Source organism: Pimephales promelas, chromosome 19 (genome assembly GCF_988280905.1).
Source record: "Pimephales promelas chromosome 19, fPimPro1.hap1.1, whole genome shotgun sequence".
NCBI lineage: Eukaryota > Metazoa > Chordata > Actinopteri > Cypriniformes > Leuciscidae > Pimephales > Pimephales promelas.
This window is the reverse complement of record NC_142787.1, coordinates 14,640,437-14,659,305: the sequence shown is the minus strand read 5'-3', so window position 1 is coordinate 14,659,305 and position 18,869 is coordinate 14,640,437. Positions and strand designations below refer to the sequence as shown.

The 18,869-nt window shown below is 35.7% G+C and overlaps 1 protein-coding gene across 17 annotated transcripts in view; it reads right to left on the bottom strand.

Annotated features, from left to right (window-relative positions):
* The window catches only part of fnbp1b (formin binding protein 1b), an 81,353-nt gene that overhangs the window by 8,031 nt on the left and 54,453 nt on the right, over nt 1–18,869 (bottom strand). The window contains exons 9-18 of one of the 17 annotated variants that reach the window (XM_039659568.2): nt 18,434–18,628; nt 14,247–14,438; nt 11,208–11,294; nt 8,438–8,452; nt 8,123–8,158; nt 4,531–4,640; nt 3,179–3,311; nt 2,950–3,083; nt 2,082–2,233; nt 1,234–1,656 (exon numbers count right to left, since the gene is read on the bottom strand). In XM_039659568.2, the coding sequence (XP_039515502.1) occupies nt 1,478–1,656; nt 2,082–2,233; nt 2,950–3,083; nt 3,179–3,311; nt 4,531–4,640; nt 8,123–8,158; nt 8,438–8,452; nt 11,208–11,294; nt 14,247–14,438; nt 18,434–18,628 (1,233 nt within the window). In that variant the 3' untranslated portion in view covers nt 1,234–1,477. Of the gene's footprint in view, nt 1–1,233; nt 1,657–2,081; nt 2,234–2,949; nt 3,084–3,178; nt 3,312–4,530; nt 4,641–8,122; nt 8,159–8,437; nt 8,453–11,207; nt 11,295–14,246; nt 14,439–18,433; nt 18,629–18,869 lie in introns of those variants that run through there. The other 16 variants (XM_089123632.1, XM_089123629.1, XM_089123637.1 and 13 more) reach the window with 16 other exon arrangements.

Sequence of the window (18,869 nt, the reverse complement as noted above, 5' to 3'; positions counted from 1 at the left end):
CTGCACTGAGGTGCTACTGTTTTATTGGGGCGATCTACCATGCTCTGCTATTCAATACGAGAAGATACTACCGCCATATGAAACTATGGTGGACTAATATCTAAAACCATCATGTGCTAAGACACATACAGTACTAGAGCTGCACGATTCTGCTTAAACTGAGAATCACGACCTTTTAGTTTCAAACAGACATCACGATTCTCAACAGACAACTAAACAAAATAACATGTAATTAACTAATTGATAATAATTGCTGCAGTCCATTGATAATAATGGCTGCAGTCCACTAAAAATGTTTAATTAATAATTCAATGACTCACTTGTTTCATTACTGGATGAATCAGCACTTTTTTTAAGAATGCCTTGAATGAATGATTCAATGACTCACTCATAAATACTTCATGTGATTCATTACTGGATGAATCAGTGTCTCTGAACAAATCTCTTGAATGAATAATTCAATGACAAATTCATTTGTTCTCGTCACCTAGTGCCGTAACAATGTAATCAATACAATTGCTGTGTGTCAAGTTACTTTCAAAAGAGAATTTGCTCTATTTTAATCGCTATTGTAGACATCGGTGTTTATATCCAAACTATAATCTTTTATCTTAGTACTTCTGTGATAATATGAATATTTGGAACAGAAATAATGATACTCCTCATTTAAGAATGAGAACGTGTGGGTGTTTGAATATAGATCGCGATCTTTTAAAGAGATTTTAAAATTAACTTTTGGTATGTTTTAGCTTATCAAGGGCATCTAAGATGTAGAAATTTAGATATTTTTAGGTCAAACCGTTTCTGTCTATCAGTCATATAATGGAGGTCTATGGGGTCCACCTCAAAGAGCATGCACAGAGAAGACCAAATTAAACATGATTTAATGACTCATAAATGTAAATACACATTGATGGCCCAAGACACGAAACGAGCGGTTTGTGTGAGAAAACGAACAGTATTTATATCGTTTTTACCTCTTGTAACCACAGCCACGTCCAAGTGATATGAGGGCGCGAAACGAGCGGTTTGTTTTCTCACACAAACCACTCGTTTCGTGTCTTGGGCCATTAATGTGTACTTACATTTATGAAACATTCAATCATGTTTAATTTGGACTTTTCTGTGCATGCTCTTTGAGGTGGACCCCATAGACCTCCATTATATGACTGACAGACAAGAACGGTTTGACCTAAAAATATCAAAATACTGTGAAAACAAAGACGCCTACATCTTGGATGCCCTTGAGGTAAGATAAAACATATCAAAAATTAATTTCAAAGTGAACTATCCTTTTAATGATTAACCGTGCAGCTCTATACATTAGAATCATTTAGTCATTCAGTTTCAGAAATAGGTCTGTCCGTATTAATAAAAACAGTCCCATTCTTGGCTTGGAGAGAGTCAGGATCGAACACACACCCTAGATGTGTCGTCTTTAGGGTTCATAAACACAAACAGACTCATGAGCTCTCGGTCATATGTAGGTTATGGCACCTTTGGAGTTGGAGTCCAGAAAGACCTCGACGTAGGATGTGGGGACGTAACCCTCCTCTTCCTCGTTTCTTCTAACACGTGTCCATCCGTCACCTTTGTCTTCCTCTATTACATACAAGAGCTCCCCCTCTGTTACTGCGATGGTGCCTTCATTATGACCTACAGAGGAAAGTGATGGGAAAATAAAGATATATCTGAAGTCTTTTATTCAGCAGGGATATATTACATTGATCAAAAGTGACATTGTTTCCAAAGATTTATGTTGTTTCAAATAAATGCTGATCTATTGAACTTTCTAGTCATCAAAGAATCTGATTTCAACATAGATAATAATCAGAAATGTTTCTTGAGAAGCAAATCAGCATATTAGAATGATTTCTGAAGGATCATGTGACACTGAGGACTGGAGTAATGATGCTGAAAATTCAGCTTTGATCACAGGAATAAATTAGTAGTAATAATATTTAGCAAGTATCCATTTCACTTAGGAAGTAGACAGCAGACAGTGAGGCAGTTCACAAGGCTTAAAGCGAAGCCTATATTTTTGCTATAAATGTGTGTTTACGCATTTAAACGTGAAATACCTTCGAACGGGTAAAGGGCTTTGCAGGTGCCGATGGTCGGTAGCATTTCTTCGTCTGGGTCATCAAATTCATCGCCGGACTCCGCTGTTTCTGGTTGGACCTTACTCTGGACCTCCGAACTCTGTTCCTCTGTATAACTGCCATCCGGACTGCTCCATCACACACACGCACACACACACGTAGACAATAACTATAGCAACTGTTTTGAAAGTATATGCATATATTTGCTTTATTTCACTCCTGAGGGACTAGTTTTTAAAAATGTCCTCATAAAATACTGTAAAACATCTTAAAAACGAATATGTCCGGACTGAAGTCACTAGTTAACAAGGTTAACATCAACGTAAGATTAAAATCTAAATATGTTAAAGTTGTCTGCACAAGCTACATGCAAAGTTTCCAGCTGCAAGTAATCGTTCTGTCCTCAGTGAAAATAAGTAAAGCTTTATTAATATAGCACAAAAAGAGTTTACAAAGTGCTATACGAGCGTCACCTCATGCTTTTATACATTTGATCATTTTTCTTGTATATAGTTAATTCTCATTCACTGTTAATGCCACACAAAAGAAGATATTTGAGAAATATTTGCAACCAAACAGTTGTGGGGCACCAATGACTTCCATTGTATGGAAAACAAATACTATGGAAGTCAATGGGGTCCGGTTACCGACATTCCTCAAAATATCTTCTTTTGTGTTTCACAATTCACAAAGGTTTGGAACAACTTGAGGGTAAATTATGACAAAAATAATGAGTTAAAATTTTTGGTTGAAAATATCCCTTTAAGGTAAATACTAAGCAACAATCAGGCCTTCTCCATTGTGGGTGGAGCTAAGGTAGGCACACAATGTGTGTGTGAGTGTGTACCTCTCTCTATCCTGTGCGCAGCTGTTGTTGTTGGTGGTGGGTGGTGTGCTGTTTTGGGTCTCGTACAGGACACTTGTCCGCCGCGGAGGCTCACTCTTCACAGGCATCCTTCCTTCGACCTCCGCTAACCAGCCCTAGAGCGCACACACACACTCATTTCCACTGAACTGAACTACACATCCAGGCCTGTGCTAGATATATATATTTCAAGATGCTCATTTACACGCACCTCAAATTTCTGTGCCTCCGCTTGCAGTTTCTCAATGTTGTTGGCGATCTCTCCTAACCGAGGGTCCACGCTGTTGGGATCCCCCATCTGTGGGTTCTTTATATACACTTCCTTCATTTTAGTCAAAGCATCTCTGCCAAGAAAAATTACACATAAATACAAATTATTTCAGAATAAATCCAATCAAAACCTGGCCTAGTCAAAATACACCAAAATTAATATGTAAAGCATTTCGATTGGAATTTCATAATTAGGAATCAAATAAAAATCCTACTGAAAAATCAAATAATATTCAAAAGGACTTGATCTTCTTGAGTCTTATTGAACATTATCTTTATTAAAACTCATTTCATATTGTATTGAGTAATTGAGTATAAGGGTTTTAAAAGCCCAAAATATTTTAATTTTTATTTATTTTTATTTTATTCTCTTAGTAATCATAATCATAATTCGATTGGAATTTCATAATTAGGAAATTAAATAAAAATCCTACTGAAAAATCAAATAATATTCTAAAGGACTTGATCTTCTTGAGTCTTATTGAACATTGTCTTTATTGAAACTCATTTCATACTGTATTGAGTAATTGAGTATAGGGGTTTTAAAAGCCCAATATATTTGAATTTTTATTTATTTTTATTTTATTTTTATTCTCTTAGTAATCATAATCATAATTCGATTGGAATTTCATAATTAGGAATCAAATAAAAATCCTACTGAAAAATCAAATAATATTCTAAAGGACTTGATCTTCTTGAGCCTTATTGAACATTGTCTTTATTGAAACTCATTTCATACTGTATTGAGTAATTGAGTAAAGGGGTTTTAAAAGCCCAATATATTTGATTTTTTTAAATTAATTTTATTCTTTTAGTAATCATAATCTAATTGGAAACCATGAGTTTGCAATAAATAATCATTACACTTTACAAAAATGTTCCATTTGTTAACATCAGTTAACAAATATTAGTTAACATGAACTAACAATGAAAAATAATTCTAAAGCACTTCATAATCTTAGTTAATGTTAATTTCAGCATTTACTAATACATTATTAAAATCAAAAGATGCATATCTTCATATTATTTAACAGACCAGAGCTAATAATGAACATGATGTATTTTATTAAATAACATTAACAACTAAGATGAACAAATACGTATTATTCATTTTTAGTTCATGTTAGCTAATGGATTAACTAACATTAACCAATGGAACCTTCTCGTAAAGTGTTAACCAATAGATACTTTGTAAGGCTCACAAAGTCTTTATAGCCTTCTTAACACTGTCAATGTGTTATTTAGGATTTTTTTGGGGGGAATTTCTGTTATTTGTGTGTTTTGTCTGTATACCTCTGGTCCATCTCTTTCTGTATGTCTTTATTGATGTCGTCGATCTTCGCCTGAAGCTTCTTCCTTCTCTGCTCTGGAGGAAGATGACTGAAGTCCTCCGGATTCGAACCCTGAGAGGAGACAGAGAGGGAGATAAACAATGAGTGTTTGCACCTTAAAAAAACAACACTGTCCTGCTAGAATCTACAAATGAAGAGTTCAGATGCAAAAGCCTCTAAGTGCCATTTGAAATTTTCTTCTAGAATGATAATTTTTATCAAGCTTGTATATTTAAGTTCAGTGATTTCACTTAAATGGCAATGATAATTACCTATTAATTGTTATTTAAGTGAAATTACTGAACTTAAATATACAAGTTTGATAAAAATCATCATTAAAGAAGAAAATTTCAAATGGCATTTAGAGACTTTTGCATCTGAACTCTTCAAATACATAAACAAAAATATGCATAGCCTATGTATAAATAGGGAGGGTCAAACCAGGCCACATCCAAACACATCAACTGACTATTACGTATTCTTCTGTTCCTGTCATCTGGTTGGCTAGCTTACTTTGGTAAGAAGCCAATCAGCTTTCAAATCAGGTGTTTATCAAAGGCAAACCAGATGAGCTAATTAAATCTAAGATCAATGATTGACGGAACCTATTCAGTCCAATGCCAACAACAACATTGATTAAACGGTTCTCATAAAATAAATGATCTTGTCTTGCTCGCTCATCTTTGAAACCTGATTCTGGTTGATCTGAGAAATGTGGTTTGCATCTGTCCTTATGTGCCCTCTCTCTCTAATCTCCTCTTCCTGTCTACATTAATGTATCGATTCTCTGAACACTCGAGTCGTGGTTTTTGCCACATTAGTTCTCTCTGACAGGCAGTCTTCGCCATGCTGATCTTAATCACATGGTGGTGCTAAAGAGCCGTGAGTTTGGGGACATTAAAGGGATAGTTCACTTTGAAATTATTTTTTGATATGTTTTATCTTACCTCAAGGGCATCCAAGATGTAGGTGTCTTTTTTTTCACAGTAGTTTCAAGTCAAACCGTTTCTGTCTCAGTCATATAATGCAGGTCTATGGGGTCCACCTCAAAGGGCATGCACAGAGAAGTCTAGATAAACATGATTTAATGACTTGTAAATGTAAATACACATTGATGGCCTAAAACACAAAACGAGCGGTTTGTGTGAGAAAACAAACAGTATTTATATAGTTTTTACCTCTTGCCACAAAGCGCCCGTGCCCTCAGATCACTTGGATGTGGCTGTGCTGACAAGAGGTAAAATCTATATAAATACTGTTTGTTTTCTCACACAAACTGCTCGTTTCATGTTTAAGGCCATCAATGTGTATTTATATTTATGAGTTATTAAATCATGTTTAATTTGGACTTCTCTGTGCATGCTCTTTGAGGTGGACCCCATAGACCTCCATTATATGACTGAGACAGAAACGGTTTGACCTAAAAATATCAAAATTGAAAACACTGCAAAACCGAAGACACCTACATCTTGGATGCCCTTGAGGTAAGATAAAACATACCAAAAATTAATTTCAAAGTGAACTACCCCTTTAAAGACACTGCAATACTTATTCTAGCCTAGAATTGGACCTGATTTATTCACAGCATTTCTCTCATTTGAACTTGGACTGAATAGGTGTATAGCTGTAAGTTTTCCTTTAATCCAACCCAGTGTTCAATGCAAATGTCTAACTAAAAGGTCAAAGGTCACAAGGCAGGCACAGCGACCTTACCCCTTCTTCCACGCCACTGTACTGTCATGCAAACAATAAACATCCAGATTTTACTGGGCATGCATTGCATTGTCACTCAAAAATACAGTAAAATAAACCCACAAACTCACCCCAGGCAAACTTGAAATATATAGATCTCTACACGAGCACAACACACATGCTACAATCACTTTTGTACTCACCCTCTTCAAAACAAAGACAAATTGTTCAAATAAAAATGTTAATTGTGCAACATTTGATTATTTAAAAATGTTTTTATCTAAAAAAAAATGTGCTCTAAAATCTCAGAAATCAAGACAGAAATTATATGGATCAATATTCACATATCTATAAACATACATTAGCTATGGTATAATATTCAACTGTAAATCATACAACAATAATCACATGTCAAAATCTTTGGGCGGGGCTAAAGTAGTAAGATGCTTTGTGATTGGTTAAGATATTTTATATATCCTAATCACTGATAATTAATATAATACATGAAATAATTGACACAAAATGGTATTTCTGTCAGATTTTTTTCACCCTCATGTCATTTAAAGAGTGTTTGACTTATTTCTTCAGTGAAACACAAAGGAAGATATTTTGAGAAATGTGTACACTGCTCTTTTCCATGTAAGGAAAGTGAAAGTAAGCATTTCCTTTTGCATTCCAAGAAAAAAAATAAAGTCAAGCAGGTTGAGGATGACACAAGGGTAAGCTGGTGAAGACTGAATATTTATTTGGCACGTAAACTATCCCTTTAACTTGTATTATAAGTTTTTTCAACAGAATATCTAATACCGGGTTCAGACTACATGATATCAGCCCGACTTAAGCACGATCCATTTGACATAGGGTGTCGTGGTGATTCATTAATGACAATGGCAGAGTAAATAAAATATAAATGTGGCGATACCGAGGGCACTTCAGAAATTCGGTCAGTACTGGATTAGCATTTAGCTAGCAGATCATTTTTCATTTATTATTCTCCTTTGCTATAATGTGGACGGAGCTAAAAAGCTTTTCAGAGCGTGTTGCTTTTTCCGACTCTCTGATTGGTGTAATCTTTGGTAGAGCATCATGGGTGATATGTGGTTTTTCCACCAGGAATTACAATCATAAATACGATTATTTAAAAAATAAGCTGAAATAATGCAGGCTGACGGCTTCAGCAGAAGCAAATACTATCGGTTAACAACCTCGAAGCTCACAGTAGGACTGTTTTTAAAGGTTTATAAGTTATCGTTCAAAGTCAATTTCTGGTAGCACTTTATTTTACAGTCCTGTTCCCCATGTACATACTATGTACTTAGAGTAATTGTAATAACTATGTAAAAACTAGGTAAAAACCCTGAACCTAGCTACCTCTAAACCTAACCTTAACCTATGTAGTTACATTATATTACTCAGCACTTTGTAAGCACAAGCAAGTGCACGTACTGTAAAATAAAGCGCAACCCAATTTCCGTATGGAGAATATGTTTTTTTCCGGAAAATGACTGTTGCGCTCTACGCTCGTTTCCAGTCAGTCGGCTAGTTCCACTTTCTCAATGACATCACACACGTCGTTAAAATCGCCAAACAATGACTGGTCGGGAAGTAACGTGTAGTCTGACATGTTTTTTGTTCACGACACAACGAGATTTTAGGAGTCAAAATCGCATAATCTACTATTGTAACAGACAAAAATATTGTGTAGTCTGAACCTGGCATAAGATACATTCAAAATGATCACAGTTCAGCACATCTGGTTAGGGATCAAAATGAATCAAGCTGTTTGAAATACATAAAGACCAAATCAGGGAAAACTGAACAGATAGACAAACACGAGGACAAAAAAACGGGTTTCAGATCACCTCAATAAGGTTCCGCACGTGGGCATTGAGTGAGAGCTACACAGAGGGACAGTCACCACGGCAACAAGACAAAACAAAACAAAAACAGACATCAACAAAAAAAGATAAATGAGACAACAACATGGTTTTGAACTTAAATACACACAAAAAGGTCAAATTATACAAAAAAAGACCAAAAGTTTCGTTAGGCAAAATATTGATGCGGGTTGAACACAAAGGAACAAAGTGATGTTAAAGGACCATGTGTTACTACAGTACAACGACGGACATGCTACGGTCATGCCGCTACGACTATGCTACTGAGCTCATGCTTACCAGCTTTAGAGAGAGCTTCTCATGGGCGAAAAGAGAGAGCGATCGAGGGAAAGAACCGAGAGAAGAGAGAAAACATCAGAGGGAGAAACATCAGACCGCTGTACACGTCATACACACACATGCAGGTGTGTTCATGTGTTATGATGATGTCACCGGTGAAGCTCACTACATCACCTCACACAATTCACATATTTTGTGCTCCATCATAATATAAAATTTAGCTGAAAGCCTCACTTTGGCACATGAACGAGGAAAATATCACATTAGCGGAACTACGAGCCTTCTAAATACATTCGGTCACTTAGGCCGTGTGTCCACTAAAGCATGAAGCTCTGAGTGTCTATTTATAGTTTTTTCTGATGGTGGAAAGTTGAAAGTTTCCACTTTGGGTAAAACGCAGAGCTCATCACTGTCACATTTTTTAAATAAAGACTAAGAGAAATAAGAATAAGAAAAATAAAGACTTTAAATAATAATAGATATGTTGTACTGGCCATTAAATAGTTTCTTTTTGCAAAACCAGCCATTTATGACACCAAAAGTTTAGATAGCAGTGAAGAAAATTAACAATTCTATTCTAGTTTCAATAGCACAGCTAAAACTACTAGCATCAATTTAAAACATCATTAAAGACAAGTACAGTAGTTTTTAGGTAGAGACACTGAATAAAGTAATCAAATGTAAAATATCACTGGATAGCCTTAACTGTATAAATTAAACAGATTAATTCATATTACATTTTCCAAAGTTATTCAGTCGAGAGCAATGAGTGATTTTTTCTTTGCCCTTTATTATTTGATTAACATTAAAAACGCAGGTAGCAGCAGGAATATTAGGATGCTGTCACTTTAAGACCTAGGCCTAATGCACAGATCCAGTATATTGATACACATGCGTTGTCTTTCAACTGTTCACGTTTACTCAAGCCCTTACCGACTGTGTTTACTAGGATACTCGCCGAGACATAATTTTGTATGAATCTGTCCATTCAAGCGCAAAAAGACGTGAAACAGAGCTCATGTCAGTATTTGCACGATGTTTGGCTAAATTACTTTGGTGGACACATGACTTTAGAGGGAGTTTCATTTTGTTTTAAAACCTTTTAAATATTCCAGAATGTTCTAAATTTTTGTTTAAATGCACAGAGGAGGTTAAGTTGATAATTTAAATAATGTGATATTAAAAAATGTGCAATATTGTACCCCATGATGCAACAACGTTTTGTATTAGTATTGTATTCGAGAGAAACTGATATGCAATGGGAAAAAATAGGATGCAATTTGATTTTGTTCCATGAGGAATTGATTGGCATTTTCCTGATGCAGTGAACTTCAGCAGGGACCAATGAACCAATTATTACACAGAAAGTTATAGGGTCACATGAGGATGACATCATCAGTCTAACGCAATAGTCAGCCAACAAACAGAACACGACAGGGATAGGTGTACAAGAGAGAAGACAGAGGAAAGAGAAAAGAAACAAAAATGAAACTATACACAATAGATAGGCTCGTTTTTGAGACTGCCATCACAACAGAGAGGATTCTGGGTAATTGTACCCGAGTATAGATCTCAAATCAAAACTACTTATGAAGAAAAGGTATAAGTGTGGTAAAATGTGAAGTAAAAGTCTAGTTTCAACCGTGTAATAAGTCGGCGAACACCTGAGATTACTAAATGATTAATCATTAGAAAATACAAGGCATGAAAACATAACATAAACTGAGCATGTATGTATATATATAATAATAGTCTACTCTAATTTGAATGAAGCAGTGAGGGCAACACTCTGATTTTGAGAAACCTTTCTTCGAAGCTTCATAAGACTTTACAGAAATTTAAAGGACATCATATTTTAGGGTGCTCAAACTATGGAGCTATTGTCTGAAGTTTGGACAAATGTATTTTGACAAACGCATAAACACACTGACAGGACGTACGATTCCACATGTTTAAACACTTCTCAAAACAAGATGTAAAATTCAACGTGTTTATAACGGACATAGATAGCAAATACAGACGAGATTGTTTGCGTGAACGTGATGCACAACATCCAGTGTATCAAAGCAGCGAAATGACACCAAAAGGGGTGAATTCTGAATGTATCTTGTGTGTGATAAAGTGTTACGAGCACCGGAAGGGTCAAAGTTGATCGTGAATGCGCTAGGCTGGCATTCAGAAGTCGCACTCGTGACACTTCGAGAATTAACCCCTCCCACACAAGCTGATTTGCTGCCAGAGCACAGGGGCGGAGCCAGGCTGCTGGGGTTGCACATGGGAGGTGGGGTCAGAAGCCAGAAGAGCCAATGAGAGAGTCATTTGATGATGATGATGATGAAACTTTTTTCAATTACAGATGCATTTTAATACTGAATATCAGACATTAACCTCATTCAGGGGATGAGATTCATGAAGAATACATGTTATGTAACTGAATATAACTGAATTCATAGATATTGATTTATTCATGAACACATTCATTTAAACAAAACCAAAACACTAAATGAGGTTAAGTCTGTTAACTGTATTTTTACTCTATATCTCATCATTCAAGCGCACACACACGCCACTTAATATCATAGACATCTATTGTTTTAAAAATATAAATGAAATATAAATATATAATATATAATGTATAATGCAAAATTTAGCTTTCAAAAAGAGGTTGTCGTCATATTTAGCTCACTTCTTCTATCTAATACACTTGTATATCTAGAGTAGTACATCTAAATAAACCCACACACACTCTTGCCTCCTCTCACACACTTACGACATATTGCCTGGCCTCGAAAGCATACGTAGGCCGACCGAGAGTCCTCTTCATGATTTCTTTATTATAATAGAGAGACTGGGCAGACTGCAGCAAAGAATAAACCCTAATTAAACACGAACTCACACGAAACTATACAAACAGACACACAAACACACGCACACACCCCGTGACTCAACAAACACTTTTAATACAAAAATACACAAGGACAAACACACATACTTGCACATTTTTTGCTCACAAACCAGCAAACAAATACAATTCAAACCCACACACACACACTATCAGGCACCAAGACACACTGACATTATTCTTCACTGATTATTATGGTCTTACATCATAAATATTGTATTTTTTAGTGAACCCACATATGTGACTTGGGTCACATACTTGAGCCAAGTATGTGACGTGTTCTAGCGTAGACAGCAAAAAAACAAACTTATTTTTTTATTAATAACAATTCCAACTTCTTCAATAATAATGCTCTAATACTAACCTGTTCAAACATTTGGGATTGGTAAGATAAATAAATAAGATAATAAAAATAAGTCTCTTAAGCTCAACATGGCTGCATTTATTTGATAAAAAATACAGTAAAAACAGGAATATTGTGAAATATTACTACAATTTCAAATAAATACATTTTCTATTTGAATATATGTTAAAATGTAATTTATTCCTGTGATCAAAGCTGTATTTTCAGCATCATTACTCCAGTCTTCAGTGTCACATGACCCTTCAGAAATCATTCTAATATGATGATTTGCTGCTAGAGAAGCATTATTGATTATTAACAATGTTGAAAACTGTTGCGCTGCACAATATTTTTGTGGAAACCGTGATACATGTATAAGGTTATAAATGTCTTTACTGTGACTTTTGATCAATTTAATGCATCCTTGATGAATAAAAGTATTAATTTCTTTAAAAATCTTACAGTCCCCAAACTTTTGAACGGTAGTGTACATCAAAGCATGTCAACCATAAACACACAAGCCAGGAGTACAAATGGAGAGAATGAATGTGTCAAAGACCTTGATATGTTTAGCTTAAATTCTTTAAGATGTTCTCATCTGTGCTCTATTACTCTATTTATAACATCCTTGTTTCTTTCACCGTGACCTGATTTATGCCACTAGCTCTTATGTCAGTTAAGCTCACATCGTGAGTGTGTAAGTTATGTGGAAAACTGAAAAGAGTAGGGTGAACTTAACCGGGCACTTCCTGTCTGATGGATACACAGACAAAAATAGGAAAGGATAAATCTGTTCTGTTTTTCTGTTCACTGACCATCATTCCTTGTATATCAGTGAGCTGAACAGTGTGTGTACATTGCGAAAAGATAAGAACGTGTGAGATTTGCACAGGCACATGGGAAACTGGGGTTTGCTGCGTTATCTGTTGTTTTGTCCCTGTTATCAAAGAGAGTCATTTAAAAGTCCGAATCTCTGCTCACACACACGGAAACATGCGAACGGCCTTCCTGAGGGGAAGGTGAATCTGGTCGGATTTGATCAGAAAGTCACATGTCAAGTGTTTGTGTAAATACAAGACATTGTTTCCGAATGTTTGTGTACATGTAATCGCATTTATCAGGATAAACCTTCATGTTTGAGCACCCGTTTTTAGTTTATCTGTCACTACAGGGTCCCTTCGAGGCCTCCTGACTGGCGCCCATGAATGTTGAGTGCATAATTGTGTTTGTACGTAAGACAGAGAAACCATGATAAACGCAAACAACGAAACATAAAAGAGAGAAAGAGAGAGAGACAGACTGACAGAGAGAGAGAGAGAGAGAGAGAGAGAGAGAGAGAGGCAGAGTGAATTTCATTGGCTGTGTAAGGTGGAGGAAAAAGGAGCCGAAGGACATAAACAATTCCACTGCCACTTCCAGAATCTAAGTCACTGCATGACATCATCGCCTCAGGAATCCGAGTCACTCTATGATATCATCGCTTCCGAATCTAATGTTGTCTTCAAGTCCTTATAGGTCGTAATTTAGTAATGTGTAGTCAAATTTTGGTAGGAAAAACATTCCAATTTCACATTTCCACTAAGACAGGAAGCACTAGTGTAACTAAATAAAGCAAATAATAATATAACTTAATAAAATATAATTTAGTTTAATATAATTTTATATATATCAATATAATATAATAATCAAATTTAAGCTTTTTTGCAAAAATTCTAAATTGCTATTTTAGTGTTGTTAGTCAACAAAAACTACTAATTTAAATACATTAGAAATAAAATAAGATTAAACTTAAAAAAAAATAAATCTAAAACTGAAAATATAAATATAAAAATCAAATTAAAAATAATAATACTTATGACAGTAAAATGACTAATTAATTGGGACAGTGATTCTTTGTAATTAAAAAATATAAATACATACCAAATGTACTGAAAATAAAAAAATTAAGGTTCTTAAGAAAAAAATTTAAAAAAGATTTTTTAATATTTTATTAAATTTACAGGCAAATTTACATTTATTAATAGTCTTAAAAATTAGGAAACATAATTAAAGAAACAAAATTGCTAATATAACCCTTGTATTCTATATTCTATTCATTAAAACTATTGAACAATTGTTAAATAATAAATAAATATATTTTATATATATATATATATATATATATACTGTTTATTAAAATTAGGGTCAATTTATATATATATATATATATATATTTTTTTTTTTTTTTTTAATCCCAATATTCATCCTAGGGAACATTTTATCCTAATAAAATTCGAAATCATCCTATGGCACAGAAAAGTTCTCTTAAATATTCACTCAAATGCGATCATTCAGTCAAACCTCGTGACTCAAAGGCAGCATTACTCACATTATGACATCAAAAACGGGTTTTATATTTAGATTATGATGTAAAAAAAAAAGCTGAAATGATCATTCGGCTCCTTTTTTCCATTATCCAAACGTACACTGACATGACAGCACAGGCGATGACAGGCAAAGAGCGGCGCACGCGCACACTTACATGAACACACAGATGTCGAACGCCAGCATGCACGGATACTTACCCCTCGCCGGAGGCTCCTGAGGCAGTGCATTTTGGGCTTGGAGGTCATGAGGTCGTTGAATCGGTGGGACAGGGGCTCCTTGGACTGTTTGGGGGTCTGGGGAGTGGGGCAGGGGTCAGGGGTCACAGCAGAAGGTGAGGGAGGATCAGGGGGGGGCTGGCGAGGTATGGGGGATGTTAACAGGGACATAAGCTACCGGTAAGACACGTGCCACAGAGCAGCGACCAGTGAGTGAGAGAGATTTACAGAGAGAGAGAGAGAGAGAGAGGGTGGGGACAAAATCGATCCAGAAAGAGGTAAACAAAAAAGGAGGGGGAACACAAAACAAGAGAAATAAGGACCCAAAAATGTTACAGAACTAAAGCAACGAATTAATCAATTAATCAATTAATAAAACAAAGGAAAAATAAAATAAAACGGAACGTAAAACAAATGCCAACTGAAAGAAACACGCTGCAGCTGTGGTGTTGTTAACCCTGTGAGCGAGAGAGTTAGTGCGATAAACTCAGTTCGGGATATCAGGGGTCACATGCAGGGGTCAAATAACTGCAGAACCATTTAAAGGGACAGTTCACCCAAAAAATTAACAGTCTGACATCATGTGAAGGACTTTTGCTCTTCCCTGGAACACAAAAGGGGATGTTAATGCTGCTTTTTTCAATATGATGGAAGTCGATGGGGACCATGGTCTGTCAAACTTTAAAAAAGGCAAAAATCCCAATAAAAGTAGTACATATCTATGTACTAGATCTGTAAAACTGTGGCTAGAGAGGTTTCCAAGAATTTTTCGCCTTTTTGGAGCTTCACAGGCATTGTTCATCATCTATTTTCATTGTAATGTAAAATAGCAGTGTGAATATTCCTGAAATGTCCTCTTTTGTGCTCCATGGAAGAAAGAAAGTAAATGATGAGAGCATTTTAATTTTTGGCTGAACTGCCCCTTTAACAAACATCACATGCACAGCAAACACACACTCTCTCTCTGCTCTAAAGTACAAAAAATGTATTTCAGGTCATCCATTTGCTCCTTTTCTCTCTCGCTTTCTTATTAGCAAGCTCCCTAAGGCATAATGGAGAAATTAACGAACGTGCGTTCTGGGACAACTCACATTAACGCTTCAGTTCCCAACAGACAAGAAAACCTAAATCTGTCTTTGAAGGCCGTGACACACCAAGCCGACGTCAAAGAACTAGCAGTGACGAAAGCTGACTGTGTTGTCGCCTCTCGTCGCACTAAAGCACTACAGCTAGCTGGCACCTAGCACCTGCGTGTCAGGAAATAACAGTCTATATCAGCGGGTATCAATATTCATCATTCAAAAAGGCAAACCAAAACTAGGACTGCAGATCTACAAAGCAGCCTCTTCTTATCTTAATATCAATCATGCTTATCGCTTTCTTCATTTTAGCCGGCTCATGTTATTATGAAAATATTAATGTGATGGCATTTTCATCACTCCCTTTTATTCTCATACACTGACTCGTTCACTAAGCTGAACAACCAATCAGAGCGTTCAGCTAACAGACAAAACCCACACCACAAAAACTAGACATTGGCCGACCGTTGGCTTGGTGTGTCTTGCCTTTATGTGTTAGCAAAAATCTACATGAGTGTGTCGAATACCACTGGACATAATTATGACAAAAATGATGCGTGCAATAACGCACTTACAATGCAAGTCCATGCAGCAATGTGTTTCATAAACAGTAGTCTAAAATATATGAGCTGCATATATTTTGCTTTTAATCTTATATTTATATTTTGTTCAATTTCAGCATTATTTCAATTAACTAACATGATTTTGAATCATTTTAAATCAACAATAACACCAGCTCATAGACTTCCTTTGTAAGTGCATTACTATACACACTATTTCTGCTTCTGCTTGCTTTGATTTCCTGTGGTAATCGACAGCTTTTCATCAGATGCTGCTAACTTGCACTGAACCCAGAAGATCCCTTTACCAACATACATTAACCAACTTATAACCCTCTGGAACAATCAAATTTTGTCATATCATCCGCTTTCAATATGTATTCATTCATAAACAGCATAAATCTGATATATTTTTGTGCGTTTAGCTAAATGACCATATATAATTGAATGTGGTTTCTGAGAAAAGACTGTAAAAGTCTCCTAATACTTGTCTTGTGTTATTTCTGACCACACACAGAAAACACACACAGAATAGACGTGAACTGACAAACACACACACAGGCTATGATTGGAACAGCATTCCACGCACTACTCATAGAAATTACAAAGTAAACTAAGCGCAATATTCAAATCTAGTACTCACATGGCCTACTGTACTTCATTTGCCAAAATGTGCAGTATACAACAAAGCCCACAACATGGATAACAATATCCCATAATGCAATGCGCCAATGTTCCATTTTTACACACACTGTTACACAAAACTTGACTAAAAATGTAAAATAATCATATTTATTTATAAGATAACAACTGGGCGCCACTGCCAAATTAAACATAATGTGATGAGATCATGTGACAACTGCATTTGTGTACTACTGTATCGTTGCATAATGTTTCATAAACATAAATTTATTAAGAAATACACTACCGTTCAAAAGTTTGGGGTCGGTAAGATTTTTAAATGTATTTGAGTCTCTTCTGCTCACCAAGGCTGCATTTATTTGATCAAAAATACAGTAAAAACAGTAATACTGTGAAAAATTATTACAACTTAAAAAAAAAATAAAAAAATTTCAATGTAATTTATTCCTGTGGTCAAAGCTGAATTTTCAGCATCATTACTCCAGCCTTCAGAGTCACATGATCCTTCAGAAATCATTCATTTATGCTGATTTGCTGCTAAATAAACATTTTTCATTATTATTATTATTAGGGATGCACCAAAATTAACATTTTGGCTGAGACCGATAACCGATAATTATTTTTATATGAAAGCTGATAATCGATATATTTTGGAGAGCCTGATTACAAAACAAAAGTCTCACCATTAAAAGCTAGTCCCAAGCACAATTATAATGATGTTCTCATTATAATTTTATGTAGCCTATATGAAAGACTTAAATGTATTTTCCTTTTTTGAAGTGAGTCTAATCATATTTCAAGGAATTCAAAAATATAAAGCATCTCAGCTGAAGGAAATAATCCATTATCAGCTTTAATATAACGGCCCGATGACGATAACATTAAAAATGAAAATACATCGTCCGATACCGATATGATGGCCGATATATCGTGCATCCCTAATTAATTATATATCGTGCTGCTTCATATGTTTGTAGAAATCGTGACCAATTTCATTCAGGATTCGTTGATGAATAGAAAGTTCAAAAGAACGGCATTTATTTGACATAGAAATCTTTTTTAACGTTATAAATTGATTCACTTTTGCTCAATTTGATGCATTCTTACCGATTAAAATAAAAAAATACATCCTACCGTCACCAAACATTTAAACGGTACTAAAAAATAGTAGGCAGTACACACTATATACTGCACAGTATGAAATACGCAATACAGTAGTTTTCCATTCTGCCCATAGCCATACAGACACACCTCAAAAAATAACGTATCAGTGTTAATGCTCACATCCTGGTCCTGCGAGGTTAGGCGGGGTTCGGACTGAGCATGCTCAGTAAGAGTGGAGCCTTTGACACAAATGTCAAAGGTCACAAGAAGACAGAGGAAGACGAGGAGAAGGAAGAAGAATGTGGTTACCATGGGAACAGCAACGATGAGTGAAGGAAAGAAGAAATTCCCTTTCGGTTTGAAAGGACAATACAGAAATAAGCGTTTAGGGTTACAATTCTCTGCGATGTCAAAGGTCAAAGGTCAAAGGTGAGGCCTCTCGGGCCGGTGCATTAGTACGTTATCGGTGGAGTGTCAGGATGAACAAGGAACGTTTGTATTTTCGTGCAGGGAAGGGAAAGGAGAGGAGAACGATGGTGGCAAACGAATAACAGCATCTACAAGTACCACAATAAAACTAGACAAACACAAACAACCTACACAAATGAAAATAACCAGCACAAACTAAAAACAAAACTCGCATAAACACATGAAACAATCTTTTTTAAGAGCTTTCAGATCAGTCTGTCTCTATTTTTGCTTTCCTATTTATTTAAATGTAGTTTTCCGGTCAAATCGAAGTAACTGCGAGCGAACGCAGTGAGTGTGTGTGTGTGTGTGTTACCTTGTTTTTCTTAATGAAAGGCCATAGAGTTTTGCTTTTGCCCTTGCTGGAACGCTCGGATTTGTTGTCCGAGCGCGAGTTATTGAGGCTGGTCTCGGACACCGTCCTCTTCATCGCCTGACCGTAGTCTTCAAACTCCACATCGCCAGGAGGCTCGAACCCAGACTTATACGACTCAATGACCTGAGAGGAGTCCTGCAGGGGAAAGAAAGCATAGATAGGGACTTCACATTGATTTCTATAGATTTTGTATTGCTCTAAAATAAACCGTTTCCCAAAAAAATTATACTTTGAGGTTTTGACAGATTAAAAGCAACTATCTTCCTTTGCTTTGACCTTTGAGTGTTGTAACTTTGTTGTTTAAGCTCAAACAGCAACATTACACAATAACTAAAGTTAGAAAAGTGAAATCATATTTTACCATCCCTTTAAGACA